The sequence below is a fragment of the Pan troglodytes genome, chromosome 14, assembly GCF_028858775.2.
Source record: "Pan troglodytes isolate AG18354 chromosome 14, NHGRI_mPanTro3-v2.0_pri, whole genome shotgun sequence".
Classification (NCBI taxonomy): Eukaryota; Metazoa; Chordata; class Mammalia; order Primates; family Hominidae; genus Pan; species Pan troglodytes.
The window spans coordinates 37,465,941-37,482,069 of NC_072412.2; the positions used below are offsets into that span (position 1 = coordinate 37,465,941).

Here is a 16,129-nt window from a genome sequence, read left to right on the forward strand (position 1 = left end):
AAAGATGAATTTGATCTCCATTATCCCTACTACAGTTCCTTCCTGGTTCCTCTCTTAAGTATCTCTCCTTAAGAATCTGATGCATATTCTAAAGATCAACTAGATTGCCCCATTATTTTAATGCCTACCTGCTTCCTCCTTTGTCTATTCATGCTGTTTTAAAAGGGCATTTCAGTCATTGTGAGACAGACGCATATTTTCCAAACACAGAGGTTTAGATCTGTAATAAAGTTTAGAGGACAATTTTCTTCCGTCATCACTACACAGGATGTTAGATCCTAGAGAGTTGACGCCTACCTGCCTTACTCATCTTGGATTCCCCAGAGTTTAGCTTAGCGCCGGGCAAATAGAAAGGGTTCAAAGTTGGTTGTTAAATTGAATAAATGTGGTCAATGATTAGCAACTTAGCGCACTGGTTTAATTAGACCATATAACAAATTACTGAAATCTCCTGTTCATAGATGTGTCTTCCCAACTAGACGCCACGTTCCCCAAACGTAGAAACCTCATTTTTTCTCACCAACCCCAGCGGGAGTCTTGGCATAGATAATTCGTACTTGATAGCTGTCTTACTTAACCGAAATTCAATAGTTATAAATCAGTATCGGAAAGTAAAGCGTGAAGGAGAAACTATGAGAAATGTAAAGGATATAACAGGATTGGTTTGCTGGAAAGACAGAAGAAAACTAATGATAAAGCAGTGTTGCAATTCCTGCTTCTGGAGCACCAATTAAGCTTTTCCGCGCTCAGGTTGCCTTAGCAACTTTAGAGCGCGTCCGCCCCAGCCCCGCCCCCGGCCTCGCCCCGAGCTTCGCCCCAAGTCCATCTCGCTCATCCGACTACCCCATAACCTTACTTCCGCCCCAACCTGCCAACTGGAACCTAGGGTCCTACACTCTATGCCCACGCTTATTCTGCCTGACTAAAAATATGGTAGCAAATTACCAAAGTTAGAAAGATATCTTATAAATATAATCCGTACTTTTTTCTTAGATATATAAACGCAAAAGCACAAGATATTTGTAATTTAAAAGCGCTACCTAGCATGAGCTCTTAGGGCCAATTTTCAGGCAGTGCGTTGGATAGCAACAACTTCGGAGGTCCCCAGTTTGCAGAGGGAGACGTGGACGTGAGTGGAGCGGGGCGGTCCCCAGCACACTAGAGGAAGTCGTGCTACCCCCGGGGAGTTGTCGTGTGTTCTAGATTCATTCCGGCACCACCATGTAAGTGTTTGCTTACCGACTGCCTTAATTCCTGGTCCAGCTGCCCGACCCTGACTCTCTCCCGCTCTTTTCCTCAGGTCGAAGGTTTCCTTTAAGATCACGCTGACGTCGGACCCACGGCTGCCGTACAAAGTGTGAGTAGCTCGGCCGAGATGGGCCTTTTGGGGCCGGACAAGACGGGGCTGGGTTGGGGATGATCCGAGCCTTTCCAAGAACTACCCCACGCAGTCTTCATCTCTTCACTTCATCTACTTTGCTGGCTCGCGCCCTTCCAGGAGCCTTTCCCACCGGAGCCTGCGAGGAGAGGTCCGTACTTGCTCGCTAAGTGTCAGCTTGGCAGCTTGGCCCCGTCACGAGGGTGTGGGTATGTTTCTGATTAGTGACCTCCCCTCGGAATTCATTTGGTGGGCAGGTGGCGCGGGAGGACAGGTGGACCAGGTTCTGGTAATTTGCTGGGATTCTTAAACAGTCCCCATCTGCTGGATATTAGAAAAGCGTTTCACCGCTTTGGCCAGCTGGTTGAGGAAGTTAAGGAAGACATTCCATCTTGATAGTCAAGACTTTGAAATTACTTGAACATTTGTTATTCCGCGGCTTCTGAGTTTCGTTGTGTATGAGTAACTCAGCAATCGGGCATCACAAAGTAATGAGACTCAGATCACACCCTTCCTATGCTGGGATTTAATAGAGTATTTAGTAGGAATGGGAAATGCAGATAGGGGATAGTTTATCCATGTGGGGCCTTTACTTATCCTTCGCAGTTGAGTGATAGATTTTAAGTAAACACTCTTGAGGTTATTGCAGTTGGAAGTAGCATGAAATGTAGCAAAGAACAGGATTACAATAGAATTTTTTGCAGAATTAATTAGTACCTTGGCCTACCTAGCTGACTGATAAATTTCAATGATTTACCAATCCATGATCCATACAACCTCTCAGCCTTTTCCTCCCTTGATCTTTTCATCTCCAAAATATCCTTGTTACACTTTATCTCAGGTGTTCATGGTTGCAGCCTAGAACCTTAAGATTCCAATAATTGCTCCATCTCTGACATTTCGTTTACAGGCACTCTTATGGATAAATACATTCTCTCCTACCTGATTTACTATAATTTCTCATCTACAACGTTTCATTTAATCCGTTAATCACAGTGATTTTTTATCTGTAGCTGTCCCCACTTCTATTCCTTACCTTACTCCTTATATAGTTAAGAGTCCATTGGTCCACCTTTAAATCATTCTCATGCAAACACCCTCAACTCTGGTGGCCCTGTCTCTCCTCTCAGCATATTTTGGTTAGTGAAACACCAACTCTGAAACCAGCTGTTTGTATTATCTGTACATAGCTGACTGCCCCTGGAGAAAATAACAGACTGGAGGGTTTACGTTAAATTCATGACTACAATTAATAGTACCTAGTACTTAATACATTCTTCAAGTTTGCTCATTTTCCTCCTTATTCTCAGAAAAGATTGTTTAAAAATTTCAAACTTTCCACAGCTGCTGTCTCCCTTGCTATCAAGCCATCAGAGGGAAATTCTATCATCTTTACACCAATGTAAACCTACCACTACATGGATAAATCCGTTAATTTCCCATCCTGTTAGAATGGAAAAAATGACTTCACTCCTATGAAAAACCACTTGAGCTATAGTTCCCATCTATTTCAGTCTTGTCAAGATTAAAGTAGATGGAGTCCAGTGCCCCCTCTCTCCTCATGATTGGTTTTTCCCTTTATACTGGATTCTCATCAATATGCAAATGTACTCGAAAGAGAGCGTGAGAAGGAAGGAAGAAAATGATAGAGTAGGACAATAACATTAAGAGCCTGGAACATTGTACCAGTTCAGTTAATATGTGGTGACTGAATGAATTTAGTAGGTACAACTGTTGTTTAGTATGTATGTGTGCGTGTGTAGTTGTGTGTGTATGTGTATAAGGATGTGTGTGTGGAAAATTCACATAACGTGTAAATGTGTGTACAAGGGTATCTGTGCTATATTTTCTTTTCAAAGTACATGGTAACTAGTACTTGGGTACTTGACAAGCTTGCCCTTTTAATCTTTGCTTCCTTTACACATGTTATTTTCTGTGCTTAGAATGCAGTCTCATGATCACAACATATTTTATAATAATAAAAATCTCACCTCTATGAAGTTTGTTTTTTTTTCTTTCTTTCTTTCTTTTTTTTTTTTTTTTGTGAAACAAAGTCTCGCTCTGTTGCCCAGGTTGGAGTGCAGTGGCGCGATCTTGGCTCACTGCAACGCCCGCCTTCCCAGTTCTTCTCCTTCCTCAGCCTCCCAAATAGCTGGGACCACAGGTGCGTGCCACCACGCCCGGCTAATTTTTTGTATTTTTAGTAGAGACAGGGTGTCACTGTGTTAGCCAGGATGGTTTCCATCTCCTGACCTCGTGATCTGCCCACCTACGCCTCCCAAAGTTCTGGGATTATAGGCGTGAGCCACCGCTTCTGGCCAAAGATTTTTCTAATTGTTCACAGAGTTAATCTTGCCCTTCTTGAGTTACCTGTGGACTTAGTCTTTATAATAATTCTTACCGATTTATGTTATTATTTTGTTTATATATTTATTTAAAAAACAAATGATGCCAGTAATTTACTTCAAAAATTCTCATTAATGTAAATTTATTCAAAACACTAGGATAATTTAAGTACCGATTTTATGAAATGACTGGCAAATACAACTTAAAATCTAGATAAGATCTGTGGAGTCACTGTAACTCTCATTTTCTCTAATTTTCTGCCAGTTAGAACTTGCATTAAAAGATGTTTTCATTTTTGATTTGTTTTTATTGGCTTGTCTGTGGACACTCACCAACTTAATATACAGATAGAAACTTATTTTAATGAGCATCAGTATGACATCTAGGTATATTGTAAGGACATTTCCAAGTCTCCGATTTAAAAGTGAATTGAACTCCAAGGGTTTAGAAGTTCTCCAATTGATGCAGAGTTTTAGGAAAATGAATCTCAGATTCTTAACTACATATATACTGCAAAAATACTTTGTAAAATACTGTTGCCTAGTTTGTAAACTATGACATTGCCAGTTCGTTAGTTTTTAAACAAATGGCTATCCTTTATATGTTTTTATTTTTTTCCACCCCCCAAAAACATTAGTAAAGAAAGGGTAAAAATGATACCCATTTTCATCCTTTAATAGTATTTTGGAGTTGTGGAATGAGGGCAGCCAAGAAATCTATTCACATTTCTATTACTGAAAACTGGTACCATATGCTGTTCCTGTTATAATGATTCTTATAGTCAGAGATCTGTAGACTGAGTGAGGAGCCTGGGCATATACATGAGAATAATGGTAGCTGGTATTGAGACACTTAAGAACAATACAATAATATGGTGGACAAATAGAGAAGTTTCAGTGAGAAATGTTAGCTTGTCAGTCTCCTCTGCTTTGAAAGATTGTTTTCTGTTTTCACTCATTGTAATTTATGTTACCTTAGGAATCTTATTTTTTATAAGAAGTTTTAAAAACCTATTACTGTGTCTTTAAGTGTTTTCTTAAGGTATAAAGTAAATTTCTGTTTTGATTTTTTTTATTGGAAAGTTCATACAGATTGACCCTGGGACTAAGTCATTAAGAAAAAAAAAATCTATTTATTCATGATCTTTAAAATACTTGCCGTTATATGAGTCAGTTAACAAAATCACTCATCCCTCTCCAAAATGGTATTTCACATTTTACTTAGCCCACTTTAAATGATGGTAGAAAAATCACTTCATTATTGGCATTTTGACATAATGAACTTCATGCATTTTCATTAATTTGGTCTACTAATTTTGAACATGATTATTAAGAGTACACAGAAGGTTCATCAAAAGCTTTATGATCCAGTGATGCTTCCCAAGTAGCCTTCTACTTATAATGAAAATGATAACATTACTGGGTCAAGTGCATAGATATTTAGATGGGAGGTAAAGTGGACTGAAGACCAAGGAGAGCTTCACCTTTTTGAAATCCATCTCTAGAAACAAACAGCAGTTCATATGCTAGACTTACATGTATGAAAGTGTTAGAAATATATAAATCTACACCTGTAAAGGTTAATTCTCAAGTGGAGCTCGGGCACCATCCCAGCTCTAAGGCTATTTGCTGTTGGGTTGTTATTATTATTATTTTGAGTTAAAGAATATAGTATGCAATCAAAATCACTAACTTTGAAACTGAAAAGACAGCTTTGTCCAGATTGGCTACAGTAGTGGAAATAAGGAACAAAGGGGCTTTTTTAGAAAATGGTGACTTTAAAAGAAACTGTTTTAAAATTCTTCTTGCAGACTCAGTGTTCCTGAAAGTACACCTTTCACAGCAGTCTTAAAGTTTGCAGCAGAAGAAGTAAGTACAGAAGTTGGAACAACCTTTATGGAATGCGGTTTGCCAATATGCTTCAAATGTCTTTAAGAGTTGCATGCACTTTGACCCATCATTTCCATGTGGCTTCATTACTAGGTTTATGTTATCAAAAAGTAGGATGATAGTTAAGACTTACTTTCAGATATAAGAAGCATGAGTTAAACAAATTGACATATCTGATTAATGCAACCATTGAAAATTATAAGAATTTAATGAATTTTTATGAGAATTTTTATGAAAACTAAAAAGGTGCTGATTTTTAAATGTTTTTTAAAATGCAACATTATATCACATTATATTCTATATACTCATATTTTACTAGTCTTGATTCCAAAATTGCAATTTCATAAAATCTTTATCACAGTTTTCAAATTTTCTATATGAGCACGTGGACTGTCAGTAAAATTTGTTGTTTTGAAAAGTTTCTAGTTTTGTAAAACATGTTTGAATTTTCTGTTTCATAAGAAACAATTTTTTTCATCCAAAATTATTAGAAATATCTATAATGCAACTTTTTGGACATGACACCTGAAAAAGTAGCATGATCTGGTAGAAATGGCACCCAAATGTGACTTCGGAGACTTAGGGTTCCTGTTGTAGGTGCGTCATTAGTTAGCTATGTGACATGATGCAAATCCCTCTTTTTTATTCTGCAAAATGGAAGTAGTTAATACCTGACCTTCCTCTCTGATCAAGTGATTTTGAGTAAAAACATTATTTCCTGAAATTTTCTGTTGAAGTTAAAAGTGCTAAACAGGTACGTTGTAACCCAAATCAAAACGTTTTGGTTCAGAATCTTTTGAAAAGTTTATAGTCACAGAAAAATAATTTTCATAACTACATTAATAAAAAATAGCTTAACACACAATCCTGCCCTGTACTTCACTGATTTATGGCAAGTCAGCCAATCCATCAGTGCTCAAAGCTCCTTGTATTGTCAGGAATCACTAACATTATTTGTCACTCATTCAGAATTAAACTGCCAACTAGTAGCATTTGTTTTGTGTCTGATAGATTCTTCATGCAGAGAGAATAAGTAAAATGAGATGGGACACAAATCTGAGTATAGCATTGTCATTACTTTTTGCTGCACAGATTACTTGCAAGAAATATTCTAGTCTGGGGCATAACAGAATCCACAAATTCCAGATTTAAGAAGTAGATCTATATAAGCTTTATTTAATATTTGTTATATTTTTTAGTTACTCATTGTGTGTCCTTTATAATGCAAAGGCATTTTTTGTGATCTTGGTTTTCTAATTAAAGTAGAAGAAAATCTTAACATACAGTAGTGAATAAGAAACACCACACAACCATATATATTGATTAAGGTAGTTTATAAGTAAAGCTTACAGTAGAGTAAGCTACAGAAAAGAAAATATTAAGAAAACCATAAGAGAAAGTATATTTACTATTCATTAAGTGGAAAAGGATCACTATTATGAATCATAGGTGTTACATATTTAGAAAGGATATGACTTTCAGATCGTTGTGAGAGGGGCTTTCACAAGATAACATTGTAGAATCATTCAGTGAGAACAAAAGTTGACTCAAGAAAGCAAGAGTCTGGATTTAAATCCCTGGTAAAATTGCCTTAGTAAGCAATAATAAAATTTCCCAGCACATGACTGGGGTAAATAATGAATTGTTGAAACCTGCAAAGAGCCCTAAATTATAAGAATTATGGGGGATCGGAGGAGGAAAATAAATGAAAACAGAAGACCATAAAAGAATACTTTGCATTCAGTAGAAAACCTGTCAGTACTGTAGGACAAAAAGGAATAGATTCTGCATTTTACATCACCAGTGATGCCTCCTCATGGTTTAACCATTTCTTCCACATTCTGCCTAAAGGGAAAACTGTGTCAGCAATTGCTTTTGGTTTTTAAAGTTATAGGTTGCTACTACATGGATGTGACTAAGAAAATACATAGATTATCTTAAAATGGGCATGATGTAAAAGACTCAATCAGTAGGGTAACTAAAAACTTTGTAGTACTCTAGCTTTGGAAATCTGAGAGGCCTATATAGTTCATTTGAGTGTTTGATCAAATTCTTATTGAGATTACAGCCTGTGCAAAATATTTGTGATGCATTTTTAAGTTTACTTAAGTACACTTTGAAATTCTTTAAAAATTTTAAAATCTTTAAAAGGACACAATTAAGAGTGTACCACATTGAGATTAAAATGTGTTTATTATTAATTTGTACATAATACTATAACAAGTAATTGTTCTCAGGTATGTTTAAGGCCTTATTTTAAAAGTTGATTCTTCAGTTTCTAATTTAAAATAAGCTTTTAGTTTTTCTCAACTATGTATATGTAATGATTATAAATGCCTAGAGTAGTGTTTCCCAGACAACTAGAACCACACACAAATTAGTACCACCAAAAAAAAAAAAAAAAAAACTTCATGAAGAACAGGGATTACTGGTCAAAAAATATGAGAAACGCTTCATTTCTGTTAGGAGTATATTAAAGGCTTTTGAGAAGACCACTAGTTAAATGTGTTTTCCAAACTTGATCACAAAACTCAACTATAATATCTATAAAGTTAGTCCATAGCACAAACATGCTTAAATTTGTTGGATAAATGCATAAACCGTGAAGACATAAACACACTTTGGCAACTGCTGGTCTCTTTAAGAGATGGAATCTACCTTTTAGCTACCAATAAATTCCATACCACATTTCATTGATTTAAAAAACACATCTTTTTAAACATCTCTGAAATAGATCAGGGGAGGCTTGCTATCACTGTTGGCCAAATGGCTTTCACTTAATTGTCTAGGTAACATCATCTACACTTAATTATTATTTCCTAATGACATAATTGGACTATTGCAATCCTTGAGCTTTAAATCAGCAAATCATTACAGAGGAATGTAAGGAATACAAGCCTTGGTTGTTACCTGAAAATCTTCGGTAGGCACCTCCCATTAAACACAGAGAGCATCTGTTCAGATCTTGCAATTTCTATGGAGAAATTTTAGGAATAATCTCATCAGTTTATTTTGCATGTACTTTTTGCTATTCAAGAGAATTATAAATGACAAAATTGATGGATAAGTCCTAAAGAGTAAACATTGATCTGGGCATAAATTGACAGTGGTTTTTCATTTTTGTAATGCATAAAATAAGGTACACTTTTATAATTAATGGTGTCCTAAATACAATCAAAAGCACTGTTTATAATACAGGGTTTTTTTTACAGATAAAGCATATGATATAGTCCAGTTGACCCTTGAATAACGTGGGAGTTAGGGGTTCCAACCCCCTGTGCAGTTGAAAATCTGCATAAAACTTTTTTATTTCTCAAAAACTTTACTAATAGCCTACTGTTGACTGGAAGCCTTACTGATAACACAGACAGGCGATTAATATGTATTTTGTTATGTGTATTATATACTGTATTCTTACAATAACGTTAAAGAAAAAATATTAAGAAAATCATAACAGAAAGTATATTTACTATTCATTAAGTGGAAGTGGACCATGGGAAAGGTCTTAATCCTTGTCTTGTGTTGAGTATACTGAGGAGAAGGAAGAGGAAGGGTTGGTCTTGCTGTCTCAGGAGTAGCGGAGGCAGAAGAAAATCTGCATATGTCATTCAAGGGTCAGCTGTACTTTCCTTGATAGTTTCACTTATTCCAAAAGATTAATCCTACTTTAGAATTATAGAATTGGTATTTGTACCCCATTCTTGCTAATTATCTTATAGTTTTGTGTGTGTGTGTGTGTGTGTATATATATATATATTTTTTTTTTCCTTCTATTTAGTTTAAAGTTCCTGCTGCAACAAGTGCAATTATTACCAATGGTAAGAATTCACTATAAAATTATGTATTACCTCAAATTTATAGAAATGGTGTAAAAGGAACCAAATTAATTAAAATTAAATACAAAAAGCCCCAAGTATATGTATATCAACATAAATGATATACTTACTGGTAAACACTAAGTCAGGGTTATTGTTAATAATTAGCTCCTTTCATTTCTTTGTATATAGCTTTTGATATAGTATAGCACTTTATAATATCTTTTGTCCTTACCAGTTCATGCCAGATTATAACTGAAAATAACTTTATTTAGCAAGTTTTTTTTTTATTAAGTAAAGTTGTTTGGTAAATGCTTTAGAATATAGAAAGTTAAGCAGGAATGTATCTTTGCTATACCTTTCCTGATAGAAAATTGTTTCTTGTAGGCTTGCAATAATGATAATTTTATTCCGTTTTAGGTATATAATTAAAAATCTTAATATCTTGGAACACTGATAATCAATGATGATGGAATTAATCTTGTGAGAAAATAGTGAAATAATAAAATGAGGAGTAAAGATTGCAGGGAGGGCTTAACTGTGTTTCAAGTATACAATGCAGTATTGATGAGTGCTGATGCGTTGCCCAAGTGCAGTTTGGACAGGAGATGGGCTTAATGTGCGTGATGTAACTTAGATAAGGTAGAATTTCTCACTCTAAAATATTCTGCATTCTGTCACATTGAAGTGTTTCTCTGTTGGAAAAAAGCTAGCTTACTACCTGGAAAGTTTTAGGTCATAACTTAGTAACGTGTTGAACTAAATGACTTTGTGAGGTCTCCCAGCCTTAAGATATTATGACCTAGAACAATACGAAGATGATTCATGGCATACCTAAGGGGCTTTTTAGTTTTTTGGAAGAAAGGACAAACATTATTTTTAATTCTATATGGCAAAATAGAATTAATAACCTATATTCCATAGAACTTACCAAGATCATTGCATTGACAGACGTTTTTGTCTAACCCAGCAATGTGTATGAATGCAGAATAATAGTAGATTTCAACAGATAATTTACCTGAAAGATTGTCACTCATGTTCTTGGATTTAAATTGTTTGGCTTATGTCTATATACACAACAGCACTATTTTGGCAAATCTCTTTCCTTGCTACTATTTAACCATTTTAGCTTTAGAAATAATGTATGTGATTTTACAACTTATTTTCTAGATGGAATAGGAATAAATCCTGCACAGACTGCTGGTGAGTATTTGAAAACTCATAGAGGAGGAGTGGGTGGGGTTATATATGTCAATTGACACTGAATAGTTAAGCTATTCTAATTACACTTGACAGTATTTTAACATAATGGAGCTGTGTTTTAGGGATTATATACCAGTCTTTACCTGTGTGTCTGAGTAATAAGTTGTTTCATTGTGTATATTGATTGTAGATGTTTTTGGCTACAAGTAACAGAAAACCTAATAGTGGCTTAAGCATTAAGAGTATTTATTATATATAACAAAAAGTCTGTAGATAAGATTGCTTTCTAATTGGAGTATTTTTTGACCTACCTCTTAAGGTAGTTGTGAGATAGTGACTGTAAAGTGCTTAATAGCTTGGATTATTTATAGAAAGCATTCATTAAGTGCTATTATTTTTTTTAAATATAGTCATTTACATTTCAAGGGGCTGAGTCTACATTCAGATCTTCAAACTGTTAAATTTATACAGGTGATATATTGGTGTCCTGACCAGGAGACAGGGTAAAAGTAGTCTCATACTTTATAAAAAGAAGTCTAAAACTTTTTTAAAATTAGTTTTATATTTTTAAAATGTAATCTCTTAGGCTTATAATCTAAAGTTTTAAAATTAGGCATGCTTTAATGTAACCTCATTCTAGAGCAGTAGTTATTTTTAAATTATATTCTAAAGTATTTCTTTATTGTAACAAAATTATGTTGTTTTCATAGGCCTTGCGGTTGAAATTCAGCCATAAAGAAAATGAAGTGATTTAAAATTGCAAATTTTTGTTACTTCAGTAGTTGTTAATATATAATTTTATTAAAAAGGTTTATTGAAAATCGTGAGGCACTTTATTGTATGGATGCCTTTAAACTTAGTAGACAAAGGTTTCTTTTTTTCTTAATCGAGAAACTTTCAATATTTTACAGTAGTTTGAATTACTGCTAACTCTAACATACTGCTTGTTTTATTATCTTTAAAAATTGAATGTGCATATCCTTGATATGAAGAAAATCTCATCAGGCAATTGACCCCAAATATGTCAGGGTATCTAAATTTTTTCACTTGTAGTAATTTACATTTTTTTTCCTGTCCTTAGATATATTATTGTATATTGAAGGAAGTATTCATGATTAAATTATTCACAGTTACTTGATGAAAGTATTCGTCAGAGTTTTCATGGCTGGTGTTATTTTAAATTTTAAGCGTATGTTGGATTGTGAAGATAGGAGAATAGGAACAAGACTTAAAAAGCTTGGAATTGGGGTCTTATGATGCTTGAGCTTTTGTACCCATTTTACTGTTTACTAAATCATTTATTATATTTAATAATTGTCAGAATATTAAAATAACTTGATTTTTAGATATCTAACTTTATGTTTTGTTTGTTTGTATAGGAAATGTTTTTCTAAAACATGGTTCAGAACTGCGGATTATTCCTAGAGATCGTGTTGGAAGTTGTTAATATCTGCTACTTGGAACATACGATTGCCTTTCAGAATAAATATTGGTATTTTTTGTTGTTGTAAAATTGAAATCAGGCATTTAACATACTATGAAAACACCAGGAGTCAATGAATAATGAAAGGTGACTCATCTGTCCCTTTTTGTTGTCCATACTCTTCCTATGAAGAGGGAATGCGTATGAATTAAGGCTACTACTGTCACAGAAGATCATAGTCTTTGATGCTACCTCACAACACAAACAGGTAGTTCGTTGGGGGCAAATGAATTAGCCAACTGTTAACTGGAAGCTTTTGATAATTTTTTTTTTTTAGAACAATTTGGAACATTAAAATTTACTGAATCGTATATATTCATCTGAGATAAAAATATAAAAAGAATTATGGACCCTGGATGGCAATTTGCTTGATAGCATCTGATTTGCAGACTCATAATTTGATTTTTAATTAAATATATAGGTTATGATGAAGTGAATAGACATATCAGTGAACAGTTAACTATATTAAATTTTTATCATTTACTTTTTTTAAGATTCAGACCTCAGTTATATAAATTTCAGTTTAATATCAACCAAAAAATTAAAATTTTAATCTAACCCTTATGTGTATAAATTGGTATCCCATACCAGCTTTTAATGGTGGACCTGTAGAATCCAGTACTTTTAATGGTGGGAATTTACAGTAGAAGCATCCTTTGCTGAGTTATACATTCCTTTATCAATCTCTTTTGATACAACATTTAAAACAAGTAGCTTCAAGAAACCACTGGTGTTTTGAGGATAGTATTTCTAAATAGCATTCAGGAACAGAGTATTATTGCACAGATCTGAAGATCAAAAAAAAGCTCAAGGAAATACAGATCAGAAGTGCTGATGAGTTATATTTATTGAAAACCCAACTTTTAAGGAAGTGCTAAGATCAGTCACCCATGTGAATAAGAAGCCAGGAAAGGAAAGATGGGGAAGCCCAGATCACCAGGCTTCTATTAAGGAGGAAAGCAACAGAGGAAACAGTGAAGGGGAACAGAAGGGGGTAGCAAAGTGTTACAGAAAAGCGGACTGGATAGACAAAACTGCAGAAGGTGTATGTTGGGGAGAACTGAAAGGGAAAACAAAATACTTGACATAGTCTTAAGTAGAAGGCGGCAGTTAGAGAAAACAAAGTATCTACTGGCGTTGTCAACATACAGACTTCAAAATACCCCTTATGAGAATCCAAAGAATGATGTGTGTAAGGGAAGATTTTATTTGCCCTTCCAGAAGAAATCAGTATCTATGCAAATCTTGAAAGACGAAATCAAAGCCCATAATGATTCAGAATCAGTGCTTGACCTCCTGTATTCTGAATGGTGAACTCTGGAAGCAGGGATTGTGTCTGGCTCTTTTTAGAGCTGGAAATGTAGTGGCTTTCATTAAATACTTGCTGTAAAGTCTTTCTAAGACCAATTATTATCTTAGCATGTTTCAGTATCTTCTCTATCATAGGCCCTAAGTTCATTGGGGGAAAAAAAAGAAGAAGATTCAACAGAATCAGCATTTGAAGTGTGCCATTGGTAGTTGTTTATGAAATTACCAGATATTCATAAATGTGACAAATGAACAGCAGGATTATGAATTATCAAAGGAAAAAGTATTTGCTGAGGTGAAAAAATCTGATGTTTGAGGAAGTTTTTATTTTTATTTATTTGTTTTTTTTTTTTTTTTTTTTTTGAGGCAGACTCTCACTCTGTCGCCAGGCTTCTCCTGCCTCAGCCTCACGAGTAGCTGGGACTACAGGCATGCACCACCACGCCCAGCTAATTTTTGTATTTTTAGCAGAGACAGGGAGGAAGTTTTTATTTTTATAAACAAAATCTGATGTTCAGAGGCCCCGTTTCTTACAATAAATGTTGAGTCTTAGTTAAGCAGGAATTTATAAACACCCATTTCCTGACTTTTTGCTTCAATTTAGATTTTTCTCCATTCTGTTTCTAGCACAAAAATTTGCCTGCTGTGTTACAAAAATAAATTTATGTTGTCCTGTGCCATAAAGTGATATATTTAATATTTTTATTCTTTGGTTTTGAACATTGTAAGTTCCTAAAAACATTTTATTAAACAACTAGACATTTTGTTATTAAATAAATGTGATCTGTAATTTCTTTGTGCAGAATGATTTGAAGTATTGTATTCAGTTTACATGCGTTATTGGTTTATAATTAATATCTAATGACAATACATTTTGTTATATTGTAAACCATATTGTCTGTTCTTATTATTAGAGCTCTTAATCAGCACACCTTTTGAGTCAGTATATAATACATGTAGTAAAGAAAAAAAGGGCAAAGATGATTAATGACCATAAGTCAGAGAAATTAGTTTATAGTCATCTGCCACAGACATAGTAGTGATGTTTCATCCAACAATAGACTGCATATATGACCGTGGTCCCATATTACTATATTTTTACTGTGCTTTATCTATGTTTAGATACACAAGTACTTACCATCATTTTACAGTTGTTTACAGTATTAGGTACAGTAACATGCTCTACAGGTTTGTAGCCTAGGAGCAATAGGCCATATCAAATAGCCTAAGTTTGTAGTAGGTGACATCATCTAGGTTTGTACAAGTACATTCTGATGTTCACATAGTGACAAAATTGCCTAAGGAAGCATTTCTCAGAATTTGTTCCTGTGATTCAGTGATACATAACAGTACTTCCAAATGCCTGTCCATTTTACAGACGGAAAAAAAAAAAAAAAGTTGAGAAGAAAATGGGGTTATTGTAACTGGCTAGGTTGGTAGGTTCCAAACCTGGGTGATAACAGAGTCGCCTAGGAAATTAAAAATACAGATTTTTGGAAACCACTCCTTGAATTCTGATTTACTACATCTGTAATAATATATAAAGATCCTCTGTAAACAGGAGTTCTGGTGATTTCTGCCATGCAGGTGGTTTGAGAATTAATGAGAAGGCCACCTTTTCACTTTGTAGAAGAACAGAATGAGGTCTAAGGGGTCAAAGTAAGTAGAATATGTTCTGGAATCTTGGACAGTGCACTTTCCAATGCTTGGTAAGTAGCCTGAGGTGAAGGTGCTAGCTAACAGTCTCACTCACTGCACAACCTTTAAAGTTTTTCTCCGGGAGGTGGGGGGCAGCCCCCGCCCGGCCAGCCGCCCCGTCTGGGAGGTGGGGGGTGCCTCTGCCCGGCCACCCAGTCTGGGAAGTGAGGAGCCCCTCTGCCCGGCCGCCACCCCATCTGGGAGGTGTACCCAACAGCTCATTGAGAACGGGCCATTATGACGATGGCGGTTTTGTCGAATAGAAAAGGGGGACATGTGGGGAAAAGAAAGAGAGATCAGATTGTTACTATGTGTAGAAAGAAGTAGACATAGGAGACTCCATTTTGTTCTGTACTAAGAAAAATTCTTCTGCCTTGGGATGCTGTTAATCTATAACCTTACCCCCAACCCCCTGCTCTCTGAAATGTGCTGTGTCCACTAAGGGTTAAATGGATTAAGGGCGGTGCAAGATGTGCTTTGTTAAACAGATGCTTGGAAGCAGCATACTCGTTAAGAGTCATCACCACTCCCTAATCTCAAGTACCCAGGGACACAAACACTGTGAAAGGTGGCAGGGCCCTCTGCCTAGGAAAACCAGAGACCTTTGTTCACGTGTTTATCTGCTGACCTTCCCTCCACTATTGTCCTATGACCCTGCCAAATCCCCCTCTCCCGAGAAACACCCAAGAATGATCAATAAATACTAAAAAAATTAAAAAAAAAAAAAGTTTTTCAAGTCAAACATTCTTTAGATAAGTTTTTCTTAGAACTAGCTGTTCAAAAGAAACATTAGTGGGAAGAAAATGCAATCCTATTTAATTCCTCTACTCCAATATTAAGATATTAAAACTACCATGTTTTTTACGCTAGGACCTTGAAGTATTCGTGAATTGGAAGCATTGTTATACTTTAATGGAGTGATTCTAAGTTAACTGATAGTGTTCCTGAGGCCATTTATAAAACCACACAAAAAATAATGATTTATATATGTAATTCATCCTAAAGAAAT

At 35.2% G+C, this 16,129-nt stretch overlaps 1 protein-coding gene and 1 long non-coding RNA gene across 6 annotated transcripts in view; one reads left to right on the forward strand and one right to left on the reverse strand.

Moving 5' to 3' along the window:
- The window catches only part of LOC104001824 (uncharacterized), a 304,895-nt gene extending 303,525 nt beyond the window's left edge, over positions 1–1,370 (reverse strand). For all 4 annotated transcript variants that reach the window (XR_008538781.2, XR_008538782.2, XR_008538780.2 and 1 more), the window contains exon 1: positions 1,240–1,370. This is a non-coding gene — a long non-coding RNA (uncharacterized LOC104001824). The remainder of the gene's footprint in view (positions 1–1,239) is intronic.
- On the forward strand, positions 801–14,311 carry UFM1 (ubiquitin fold modifier 1). Of its 2 annotated transcripts, none has more exons than XM_001149496.8 (6): positions 801–1,223; positions 1,301–1,357; positions 5,535–5,592; positions 9,392–9,431; positions 10,599–10,631; positions 12,011–14,311. In XM_001149496.8, coding segments are annotated over exons 1-6 (258 nt in total). In that variant the 5' UTR covers positions 801–1,221; the 3' UTR covers positions 12,079–14,311. The 2 variants fall into 2 exon arrangements, with proteins under 2 accessions (XP_001149496.1, XP_009425187.1); XM_009426912.5 differs by having other exon boundaries at positions 1,112–1,223; positions 1,301–1,529.
- The last annotated feature ends 1,818 nt before the right edge of the window (positions 14,312–16,129 follow it).